We start from the raw sequence: 12,257 nt of genomic DNA, 5'->3' as shown, positions 1-12,257 counted from the left end.
CCGCCGCGGTCTTTTGACCGCGGTGCGGTCATTTGTCGGCGGTACCTTGGCGGACGGCCTCCGCCGTCCGCCAAGGTCTAAATGACCCCCATAATGTCTAATGCAGAAGAGAATGTGATGGAACTCGACATCACCCCTTACCTCCATCTTAAAATGAGGGAGCTAAGGTCTCTCTGCAAAATAAAGAAAACACAAGTTGGCATAAGCCCTTCCAAAGCACAGCTCCAGGAGCTGCTGGCAGAGTTTGACAAAGCCAACCCCTCCTTAAGGATGACCTCCCAGAGGATGAAGCTAGTGACTTGGAGGAGAATTTCCCCCCTCCAGTCCTAGTTAGGGAGAACAGGGTCCCTCAAACCCTGTCTCCACAAGTGATAGCCAGAGATGCTGCTTCTCTCACAGGAGAGTCCAGCAACTCTGGAAACATTGAGGACAGCCTCAATGAAGAGGACCTCCTGCTAGCCAGGATGGCCAAAAGATTGGCTTTAGAGAGACAGCTCCTAGCCATAGAAAGGGAAATACAAGAGATGGGTTTTGGTCCCATCAATGGTGGCAGCAACATAAATAGGGTCAGAGATTCTCCTGACATGTTGAAAATCCCAAAAGGGATTGTAACTAAATATGAAGATGGTGATGACATCACCAAATGGTTCACAGCTTTTGAGAGGGCTTGTGCAACCAGAAAAGTAAACAGATCTCACTGGGGTGCTCTCCTTTGGGAAATGTTCACTGGAAAGTGTAGGGATAGACTCCTCACACTCTCTGGAAAAGATGCAGAATCCTATGACCTCATGAAGGCTACCCTGATTGAGGGCTTTGGATTCTCCACTGAGGAGTATAGAATTAGGTTCAGGGGGGCTCAAAAATCCTCGAGCCAGACCTGGGTTGATTTTGTAGACTGCTCAGTGAAAACACTGGATGGTTGGGTAACTGGAAATGAAGTGCATGACTATGTTGGGCTTTATAATTTGTTTATGAAAGAACACATTTTAAGTAACTGCTTCAATGAAAAGTTGCATCAGTATCTGGTAGACCTAGGTCAAATTTCTCCCCAAGAATTGGGAAAGAAGGCAGACCACTGGGTCAAGACTAGGGTAACCAAAACTTCCACTGGGGGTGACCAAAAGAAAGGGGTTACAAAGACTCCCCAGGAGAAAGTGGGTGACACTAGAAACAAAGAAAAGAGTCCTCTGTAGGCCCCCAAAAACCAGACCAGGTGGGTGGGCCCCAAGACACAACTCAAAACAAAGGTGGGTACCAGGGTAAGAACTGGGATGCCACTAAGGCATGGAGCCAAAACTGTAGACAGACAGGGTACCACACCAAGGACACTTCTTGTCCCAAAAACAAACCCCCTAGCAAAATCCCAGGGGTGACCAGTGTAGCCATTGGGGATGACTCCTCAGATGAGGAGGTCTTCATAGCCTTCAACTGGAAAAAGGGCCCAACAGGTGAGTTGGAGATTCCAGAGGGAAGTAGACACTTCCACCACCTACTGGTGAATGGAATCCCAGCCACTGCCCTGAGAGACACTTGTGCCAGTCACACTATTGTGCATGACAGGCTGGTGTTCTCAAACCAGTACATCCCAGGTGAGACTGCCAGAGTAAGAGTTAGCCCAGACAGGGTCACTGATAGGCCTGTGGCTTTCGTGCCCATAGAAGTGGGTGGGACGTTTAGCTGGAGAAGGGTGGTAGTCAGTACAGACCTCCCCCTTGATTGTCTCCTTGGAAATTACTACCCAGAGGTTAGTCAGAGCCCAAGAGAGGAACTGGTCCAGTCCCAGTCCTCTCCCAAGGATTCTGGAGGTGCTTCCTCTGCAATAACTGCAAGTAGGCCCCAGAAGAAAAAGAAAAGAAAACAGTGTAGGAAGGGTGGACAACCTTTAGCCAAGGTTCCAGCAAGCCAAGGAGATTCTGCTCCAGTAGGGGAGAACTCCACAAGTGGCACTGGTAACATCCAACCTGCCCCACAAGAAGTCCTGGCTAGTCAGGCAACTGTTAAGCCTGAGTGGGTGTCTCCTCAGCTAACAGAAGAAAGAGTGGAAGAAGGGTGTTTACTACAAGATGTGGTAACCCCCCACTCTAATACAGCAGACAGGCACCCTGAACCCAAGGAAGCCTGTAACTTAGCCCCTTCCCTTGTAGGTGAAGAGCTAAAGGTGTGGTTCAGGGCACTGACAGCTGTCAGTGGCCTCTGCTGGGTGTTAGCCTTTATGGCTGCACTATCCTTGGCATGGTGGTCTGACCCCATGCCAAATAGCAAGTTAGGCCCCCTGACCCTGTTGGTCATGGTGGGGTTACTCCAGCTCTGGGTAACCTCTTTGGGTAAGCTAGGGGTGACCCTGGCTAAGATAAGATTAGTAGAGGTGGATACCTCTAACCCCAAAATAGAGGGAATGGGTGGAGACATTAAAGACACAGACAAGAGGCAGTTCAGACTAGGTCCTATCACTGTGGAAGTGGGTCAGTTCCCCAGAGGGAATGACCTGAACAGGAGGATGTAAGGCAGAGTAGGCCCTGCAACAAACCAGCCTATTTCCTCTACTCTTCCTCACCTGACAGACTAGGAAGACTCTCCCAGCTTTGGCTGAGTCTCCTGGCCGGTGGGCTGGGGGGGGTGGGGGGGGGCTTGTGTAAAGAAATGGCTCCCTGTTGCAGTTACGCCCCACTTTTTGCCTGATACTGATGCTGACTTGACTGAGAAGTGTGCTGGGACCCTGCTAACCAGGCCCCAGCACCAGTGTTCTTTCACCTAAAATGTACCATTGTCTCCACAATTGGCACAACCCTGGCACCCAGGTAAGTCCCTTCTAACTGGTACCCCTGGTACTAAGGGCCCTAATGCCAGGGAAGGTCTCTAAGGGCTGCAGCATGTCTTATGCCACCCTAGGGACCCCTCACTCAGCACAGACACACTGCTTGCCAGCTTGTGTGTGCTGGTGGGGAGAAAATGACTAAGTCGACATGGCACTCCCCTCAGGGTGCCATGCCAACCTCCCACTGCCTGTGGCATAGGTAAGTCACCCCTCTAGTAGGCCTTACAGCCATAAGGCAGGGTGCACTATACCACAGGTGAGGGCATAGGTGCATGAGCACTATGCCCCTACAGTGTCTAAGCAAAACCTTTGACATTGTAAGTGCAGGGTAGCCATAAGAGTATATGGCCTGGGAGTCTGTCAAAAACGAACTCCACAGCTCCATAATGGCTACACTGAATACTGGGAAGTTTAGTATCAAACTTCTCAGAATAATAAACCCACACTGATGTCAGTGTTGGATTTATTAAAAAATGCACACAGAGTGCATCTTAGAGATGCCCCCTGTATTTTACCCAATTGTTCAGTGCAGGACTGACTGGTCTGTGCCAGCCTGCTGCTGAGATGAGTTTCTGACCCCATGTGGTGAGGGCCTTTGTGGTCTCTGAGGACAGAAACAAAAGCCTGCTCTGGGTGGAGGTGCTTCACACCTCCCCTTGCAGGAACTGTAACACCTAGCAGCGAGCCTCAAAGGCTCAGGCTTCGTATTACAATGCCCCTGGGCACTCCAGCTAGTGGAGATGCCTGCCCCCTGGACACAGCCCCCACTTTTGGTGGCAAGTCCAGGAGAGAGAATGAGAAAAACAAGGAGGAGTCACTGGCCAGTCAGGACAGCCCCTAAGGTGTCCTGAGCTGAGGTGACTCTGACTTTTAGAAATCCTCCATCTTGCAGATGGAGGATTCCCCCAATAGGATTAGAGATGTGCCCCCCTCCCCTCAGGGAGGAGGCACAAAGAGGGTGTAGCCACCCTCAGGGCTAGTAGCCATTGGCTACTAACCCCGAGACCTAAACACACCCCTAAAGTCAGTATTTAGGGGCTCCCCAGAACCTAGGAACTCAGATTGCTGCAACCTAAGAAGAAGAGGACTGCTAAGCTGAAAAACCCTGCAGAGAAGACGGAGACACCAACTGCTTTGGCCCCAGCTCTACCGGCCTGTCTCCCCACTTCTAAAGACACTGCTCCAGCGACGCTTTCCCCAGGGACCAGCGACCTCTGAATCCTCAGAGGACTGCCCTGCTCTAGAAGGACCAAGAAACTCCAGAGGACAGCGGCTCTGTTCACCCAAGACTGCAACTTTGTTTCAAAGGAGCAACTTCAAGACAACTGCGTTTCCCGCCGGAAGCGTGAGACTTGCTACTCTGCACCCGACGCCCCCGGCTCGACTTGTGGAGAAACAACACTTCAGGGAGGACTCCCCGGCGACTACGAGACTGTGAGTAGCCAGAGTTGACCCCCCCCTGAGCCCGCACAGCGATGCCTGCAGAGGGAATCCCGAGGCTCCCCCTGACCAAGACTGCCTGCTTCCCAGATCCCGACGCCTGGTAAAGACTCTGCACCCGCAGCCCCCAGGACCTGAAAGATCGGAACTCCAGTGCAGGAGTGACCCCCAGGAGGCCCTCTCCCTTGCCCAGGTGGTGGCTACCCCGAGGAGCCCCCCCTTGCCTGCCTGCATCGCTGAAGAGACCCCTTGGTCTCCCATTGATTTACATTGGAAACCCGACGCGTGTTTGCACACTGCACCCGGCCGCCCCCGTGCTGCTGAGGGTGTACTTTCTGTGCTAACTTGTGTCCCCCCCGGTGCCCTACAAAACCCCCCTGGTCTGCCCTCCGAAGACACGGGTACTTACCTGCTGGCAGACTGGAACCGGGGCACCCCCTTCTCCATTGAAGCCTATGCGTTTTGGGCACCACTTTGAACTCTGCACCTGACCGGCCCTGAGCTGCTGGTGTGGTAACTTTGGGGTTGCTCTGAACCCCCAACGGTGGGCTACCTTGGACCCAAACTTGAACCCCGTAGGTGGTTTACTTACCTGCAAAAACTAACTAACTCTTACTCCCCCCAGGAACCATGAAAATTGCACTGTCTAGTTTTAAAATAGCTATATGTGATTTATGTGAAGACTGTATATGCTATTTTGATTATTCAAAGTTCCTAAAGTACCTACCTGCAATACTTTTCATTTGAAGTATTACATGTGAAATTTGAACCTGTGGTTCTTAAAATAAACTAAGAAAATATATTTTTCTATACAAAAACCTATTGGCCTGGAATTGTCTTTGAGTGTGTGTTCCTCATTTATTGCTTGTGTATGTACAACAAATGCTTAACACTACTCCTTTGATAAGCCTACTGCTCGACCACACTACCACAAAATAGAGCATTAGTATTATCTCTTTTTGCCACTATCTTACCTCTAAGGGGAACCCTTGGACTCTGTGCATACTATTCCTTACTTTGAAATAGTGCATACAGAGCCAACTTCCTACAAGCCCTCATAAACATATTAAAATTATCCTCACTCTGCAGAACTGGACAAAAGTGGCATAGTTGGGTCATTGCAGCCCATCCTGCTCTGAAAGCAGCCCTCTAATCTGCATCCTACTGGGAACATTCCAGAGTGCCAGAATGGCAGTCCGACCCTAATGGCCAAAAGGGGTAGAGCAATTGCATCCAGGAGTCAATAATATCAAATTAAGCAGTAGTTAAACCTGTGTACATTCATAATTAATATATTTGTATATCAGGGTTGTATGTGATTTTGGGAAAATCTGGTCTGGAGCAACTTTCTCAACAAATGTGTTCCTTTGTTATTATTAAGTAATTGCCAGAATGTTGAGTGCATGTTGGCGAATGTAATTCATCTTAAAAAAGCTCCGTACAGTCCTATTTTGCAGATGACATAGATACTTTGTTTCCCTTTTATAGGGATAAGGAGTTCCTGACCCCTTCTTTCTTCTCCCCGTTTAACCTCTCTTTTGCTTGTTTATATGCCAGAATGGCTAACACCCCCTCATCTTGTTTGTGTCATTCTTGATTCATCCCTCATACTACACCCCAAGAGCCTTCTTTTATTTAATACAGCTTGTTTTTTTCTATGCCCCAGTCTTCTGCCTATACACTAGTACTTCTAGCCCTGCCTACACCTTAGGAACTTTACCTGTCCCCCATACCTCTAGTATTGTCTCAACCATGGTATTTCCACTCTTAGTTCTTCTTCCCCTATCTATATCCTAACATCCCTGTCCTTCGCTATACTCTAAGACATTCACTCCTACCCATATTCGTTCTACCTCCACCTCAGTCCTAATATTTATAACCATTGTATCGTTGCATATACACTGTAACATCTTCTGCTACGGATACCCTTGTATCTCTTTTGCACCCACCGCATTATTCCTTTTTCCCTTTTTTCTCAACTGTATTTTATGATGTTTTCTTGTCTCCTTATGGTGCTGTTGTTATATTGCATCCCATTTTTCCTGGGGCTAGGTGAAACTCACTGAGATTCACTCTGCGGAATTCCACGGATTACATAAAAACTGAGCGAGAATCCGCGAACAGGTGGAATTTGGGCAGATCGAACTGCCCACGCTGGTTTGTAGCATTGGAAACTTCTTCCGCGCTGTAAAATCAGTGCGAACTGCACCACATGGCTCACCAGAGGTGCTGCTTCTTTCTGATGTTCAAGTAGATTTTGTGCTCCCTGCTTCGAGCGGGACGCAGAGTGGGCAAAACTCTGCGAACTCCGCCGTTAGAGCAGAATTTTTCACCCATCACTAATTTTCCAGAATTTAGTGGTTTTCCCATTCTGAAATTTGCCAGAATGCAGTTTCACTAGCTTGGTGCCATCAGGCTAGTTTTTTCCATTTAGTATTTTCTCTGACATATGAGGTACAGTTGTAAATCAGCTCCTTAGGAAAGAAATATGGCTTGAAGAACAATAAGGAACACATTTGATAATTCCTGTCTGAATGTTGCATGCAGTCATTGATGTATTGCACTGGATGTGGGTGCTTTGTTTATGTTGACATGTAACTCTAACTAGCAGTACCAAGTATGTTTGTCTTTTCCTCCTCAAGGGGTGCTGAGTTTGGAGGAGTTTAAGCAGTTGAACATCAAGGACTTCCACAAGTATATAGGGGGCCAAGAGGTGAAGATGAGCGAGCTGGTGCGAAACAGCCAGCACACCTGGCTTTACCAGGGCGAGGGGGCACATCAGGTTCTTCGGACTATACGGCAAAGGTAATTCCACAAATCTGCTGGGCATATTATCTACAGGGAGTGAAAGTCAAAGAGTAGGGTCTTCTCATGACACAAACCACTGCACGTTTTTCCTGGATTTGCTGGTTTCTGCTAATGGAGCGTAGAAGATGCAGAATACAAAAGCCCACAGTAAGAGAGCAGAGGTTCTCTACAGACCTCCTATAGCTATAGCTGGTCCCTGTACAGGTGCTTTGCAGAATCAGTAGTAGGAAGATACATTTTATTGATAGCAATATCATAATCTTACAATGAGTTCTCCAGACAGAAACCCTACATCAAAAGACACTTAAATAAATGTTTTTTTTTTTATTTCCAGAAGTTGCTATTTTGATCCATGACCCATTCCAAGATACAAAATCAAACAAGAAAACAAATCTTTCGCCAATAATTAAACTATTACTGAAAGGGCACATGTTTAACAACCTGAAAACAAAGTTAGAATGAAGACCAAAGGCATAAAATATTACTGACCACCCTTCCCCCCCCCCCCCCCATGATTTTCAGGTTCAAATGTGATCTTCTGTCACACTTCCTTTTCGCCCTCTTGCTAGCCACGACTTTTCAGGGACTAAGGGCTAGATTTACTAAGCATTTTAACAGTCCCAAACACAAGGATTCAGCATTTCCAACTCTTAAAATGCTTTATCCTATTTACGTATTCATTTTAGGAGTCTGAAGAGTTTTTCAGACTCCTAAAATGGGATTCCAGATTGAAACCAGTTTGGTATCTGGAAGGGGCATGCTGTAGACATCCCTTCCATATACCAGATCAGTATCTAATGTATCGATCTCCAAATATTGATAATTACTGCCACCTCCAAGGAGGTGATAACCCATTCACAAAAGGAAAGGGGTACCCTTGGAAGTCATTTTAAGAGAGTACTGTGGTACAACCAAACAGTGAATCTTCACTTTCTCTTGGTAGGGGTAAGCTTCATCTGGATGAGTGGAAGGAAATAAGAACAGCTAGATGGGTCAAGAATGTTGTGTATATGGCTATTCTCTGAAGCTTTGGTCATCACCATCCATCGTCCTTCCAAAGAGGACACCTTAATGCCATTGAGAGTCGCATTGTTTGGAGGTCAGCGCCCTTCTGATCAAAAACACAGTGGAACATACCCTGCAGTCCCAAACTCAAAAAGAAGTTTACTTCTGTTATTTTCCGGGACCAAAACAAGAATATTATCTGATTCTGAACCTCAGGACAGAGAACAAGTAGATAAAGAGAGAGAGAGACTCTGCATGTAGTTACGTCACCAGCTCCCACTTCCCTCAGGGTCTTTGGATCTGTGCCCTAGATGCTTCTGTTTCACATCCCCAAAATACAACATACTAGACATTTCTGAGATTGTTGGTGGGCAATGTGCACTACCAATACAGAGTCTATCCTTTCGGTCCCAAATGAGCACCACAAACCTTGCAGCATATTTCAGAAAGATGACAATTTGCATCTCTCTCTACCTAGATGATTGGTATATAAAGGCATCAACACCACAGGAAGTCCAGCATTACTACAACATAACACTCTGTGCTAATTGGGTCTCAAAGAAAGTCATACCAAGTGTACAGCAAATCCAGTCCAAACCATCCATTACCTAGAGGAGGTCATGACCAAAGACTCAGCAACAGTGTGTCCTTGAGAGGAGAGAATATATTCTATTCACCTGAAGTGCTGGAGCCTTCTAAAGATGAAATTCCCAGTGGCCTGCCATATTTCATCACGTCTGGGCTTAATGGTGTCCTGCATCTTTCTTACACCAAAAGCCAGTTCACATTGGAACCATTAGAACACTGCCTGGAAAACCAGTGGTGCCAGCCCTCTGGCAGCTGGCAAGAAGTTAACTCTCCCTGGGTCATGCCAGTCAGCCAGCCTTCGAAGGGGCCTTCTCTAGTAGGGGATCTCCAGTGATAGTCATAAACATATAAATAGTTCTGCCCACATTCTGGAGTCCCGTAGCATGTTTTTATATATCTTCTTAAGTGTATTCATTCGCCTTTTCTCAGGAAGGCCTGCAAAGACACTTAGAAAAATAATATGCAGCCTAGGAAACAGGCTCCAGTGGTGAAACTCTTCAGATTGTACTTTGAAAAGGGTCCAAACACTCATATAAAAGTATAATTTGAGGTAAATGTTTTACAAACAGCTTAAATCTCCCTCACAAACCCTTTTCTGTAAAAGTAAGAGATGAAGGATAAAAAGACAGTGTAGCCCCATAGGCTGCTATTATGCGAGTCTAAAACATTGATTGAGTCTTTAAGGCTGCAGAGACCACCAGTATCCCAACATGCTCAGCAGGTGGCAGTTGCCTCCGTTTTTTTTTCGGTACCCGGTGACAGGATCTTGGAGCACTCAAATGTTTAGGTTTTTTTCTTTAAAATTCACTTGTGACTTTTGGTTTAAACTACTTCACTCAATGTCTTTCATCATTCCCTCACATTTTAAGGCTTTTCTGACAGAACATTGAGGCATTTTTTCCATTATTATGCCTTCTCTGTTTGACAAGTGCCCTGCCTGTGGGAGGAAGAAGGCTCAATCAGACCCTCACAATGTCTGTATTCTCTGCCTTCCCTCTAGACATCTTCTAGACCAGTGCCAACACTGCAAGAAGTTTTCATGCCGTACTGTTAGAGAGAGAGAGAAAAAATGTGCCTCCATGGCACTGAAGAACGGCGCAGACAGCAAGTCTAGTCTCAAGGTGAGACCTCAGAGTGAGGAGAGGGTCAGCCCTCTATCAGGGCTCTTACATCTGCCTCTGAGGGATGTGGAAGGTCCACAAAGAGAGTGCCATCTTTCCCGGTCGACGTTGAGGTGGTCTACGTCGAGACCAGGTACGGCACCGACTTGCTCACCGTTGAGGCTGGGTCGATGTCGAGGAAATGACACAGATTGACATTGAGAAAAGACAGATCCCATACGCCGTTGACGCGCACTGAGAGATCAACATCAAGGCGGCTGGATCCTTCGACACCTAGGAGTGGTTTAACATCGACTTGTAGGATTAGATCGACATGGAGGTGTCATTGACGGCAGACGCCTTCGAGTCATCACCAGAGGTCGACGCCGAAGTCCATCTTCTGACTGAAAGTACTCAAGGGCCTACTTCCTTTCATCACCAATAGTACTGCCGGATTCGCTGCCCCCATCTCCTCCACCTCCTCATCCACCTCCTCCTCCACTGTCTCATCAGCCTGCACCTCCTGCACCTGCAACTTCTGCACCTACAGCACCACCGCCACAACCTAGATCACGCTCCAGAACGCGCCATCAGTCACACCACTACAGGCATCATTCCAGGCATTCTTCATCTACTAGGCGCTCTCGCCATCGCAGCCCAAGTTTTCGGACATGGACAACATCTAGACTTCGATCCATACACAAATCATTCTCATCATCATCTTCAACAGGACGTTACTCACCAACATTAACAGATTCTCCACCTCCTCGGATCTCGCCGGTGGGTGACATCACCCCCACCCTCCATAAGGCTTTATTGTGGTGCGCTGCAAAGCTTACAACATACAGATGTCGGTCACTACACCTACCACATCTGTTATATTTGAGATGCTTCACCACCGATCATCATCTCAGTCCCTACTTCCATTGGTGCCAGGATTGTTGGAGCCTACAATGGAACTTTTTCTCACCCCAGCAACTACCAATACAGCTCCTTCTAGGCTACAGAAGAAATATGGGACTCAATAACAAAATCCTCTATTCCTTAGAGCGGATCCACTCCCTGGCGGCCAAGAAGTATCACGCTAGCACTCCTGCTTCCTCTGTTCCCCCTGATAAGGAAAGCAAGAAATTTGACTCTGTGGGTCGCAAGGTTTGTAACATGGCTGCAACCACCATGAACATAGCAGTGCCATCGCCCTCCTGGGTAGATATGATAGTGCGCTCTGGAATTCTATCCAGCAGTTTGCTGACAATCGTCCCAGGGACAGGAGAGAGTACTTCCTGGAAATAGTAAATGAAGGCCTCATGGTTTCGAACCAAATCATCAGTGCAGCAGCAGATTCCTCCTTGTTGAAGGCTCATGAGTAGTGTCATGGCATAGGCTTCAGACTGCATTATTGGCTACGGCTCACATCGTTGAAATCAGAGTCACAGCAAAGGATTTAACATTTTCCATTTTCTGGATTTACCCTCTTTGGCAGCCACTCGGACGACGAGATGGCTTGCGTGAAGTCGAAAATGGAAACCATAAAGGCTGTCTGCCCCGAAAGAACAAAGGCATTTCTTCAGGCCTTACCAACGCCAGTTTTACCCTCAGAGGGCTCAAACCCCTCGTTGGTACCAGAATCGCCAGCAGCCACAGCAACAGCAACCTTACCAGCAACACCAACAGCTAAGACAATCTAAAGATCGAGCTTCCCAACAACCCGTCCAAGGGGGTAAACCCACAACAGGTGCCAAACAATTAATCTTCCCTCCCCCCCCCCCCTCTTCGGTTACCCATTCCGGTAAGGGGAAGCATCACACACTGTTGGCCAAAGTGGCATAAAAACACAAAAGACTCCTCAATGCTGACTATTGTTCAAAATGGGTATTGTCTCAGATTCACTAGCAGTCCCCCGACCATACCTCCAAAACCATCCAGCTATCATTTGCACAGGCTTTGGAAAGAAGTCAACATCTTGCTGCAGAAGCATGTGGTGGAGGTCGTCCCTCACTAACAACAGGGACCAGGCATATACTCCAGATACTTTCTGTTGAAGAAAAAAGACTAGAATGAGTTCAGACCCATTCTTGACTTAAAAACAACAGACAAATGGATTCAGAGAGAGAAGTTTCAGATGTGGGCATTGCATCAGACCTATCCCCAATTACGCCAGGGAGGTGACTCTGTTCCATAGACCTCCAAGACGCGTATTTTCATAAACCCATTGCAAAGAAACACTGCAACTTCTTCAGGTTTGCCGGGGGGCAGGACCATTATCAATACCAGGTCCTTCCTTTGGCCTCAAGTCAGCTCCCAGAACGTTCTGCAAGTGCATGGCAGTGGTGGCCGCGCATCTCAGGAGACACTAAATCTTCATCTATCCCTAACTAGATGATTGGCCAATCAAAGCGTCAACTTCACAAGAAGCCCAGCAGCAGTACAACTGGACTTGCAAAGTCCTTCAGCTGTTGGGTCTTCACATCAACCACAGCAAGTCAGTCTCAGACTCTGCA

At 47.4% G+C, this 12,257-nt stretch overlaps 1 protein-coding gene across 1 annotated transcript in view; it reads left to right on the top strand.

Moving 5' to 3' along the window:
• The window catches only part of P4HTM (prolyl 4-hydroxylase, transmembrane), a 179,974-nt gene that overhangs the window by 98,689 nt on the left and 69,028 nt on the right, over window positions 1-12,257 (top strand). The window contains exon 5 of the mRNA XM_069206205.1: window positions 6,898-7,060. Within this exon, the coding sequence (XP_069062306.1) occupies window positions 6,898-7,060 (163 nt within the window). The remainder of the gene's footprint in view (window positions 1-6,897; window positions 7,061-12,257) is intronic.

This window comes from Pleurodeles waltl, chromosome 9 (genome assembly GCF_031143425.1).
Source record: "Pleurodeles waltl isolate 20211129_DDA chromosome 9, aPleWal1.hap1.20221129, whole genome shotgun sequence".
Classification (NCBI taxonomy): Eukaryota; Metazoa; Chordata; class Amphibia; order Caudata; family Salamandridae; genus Pleurodeles; species Pleurodeles waltl.
The sequence above is the reverse complement of the archived record's forward strand: the minus strand, read 5'-3'. Positions and strand labels throughout refer to the sequence as shown.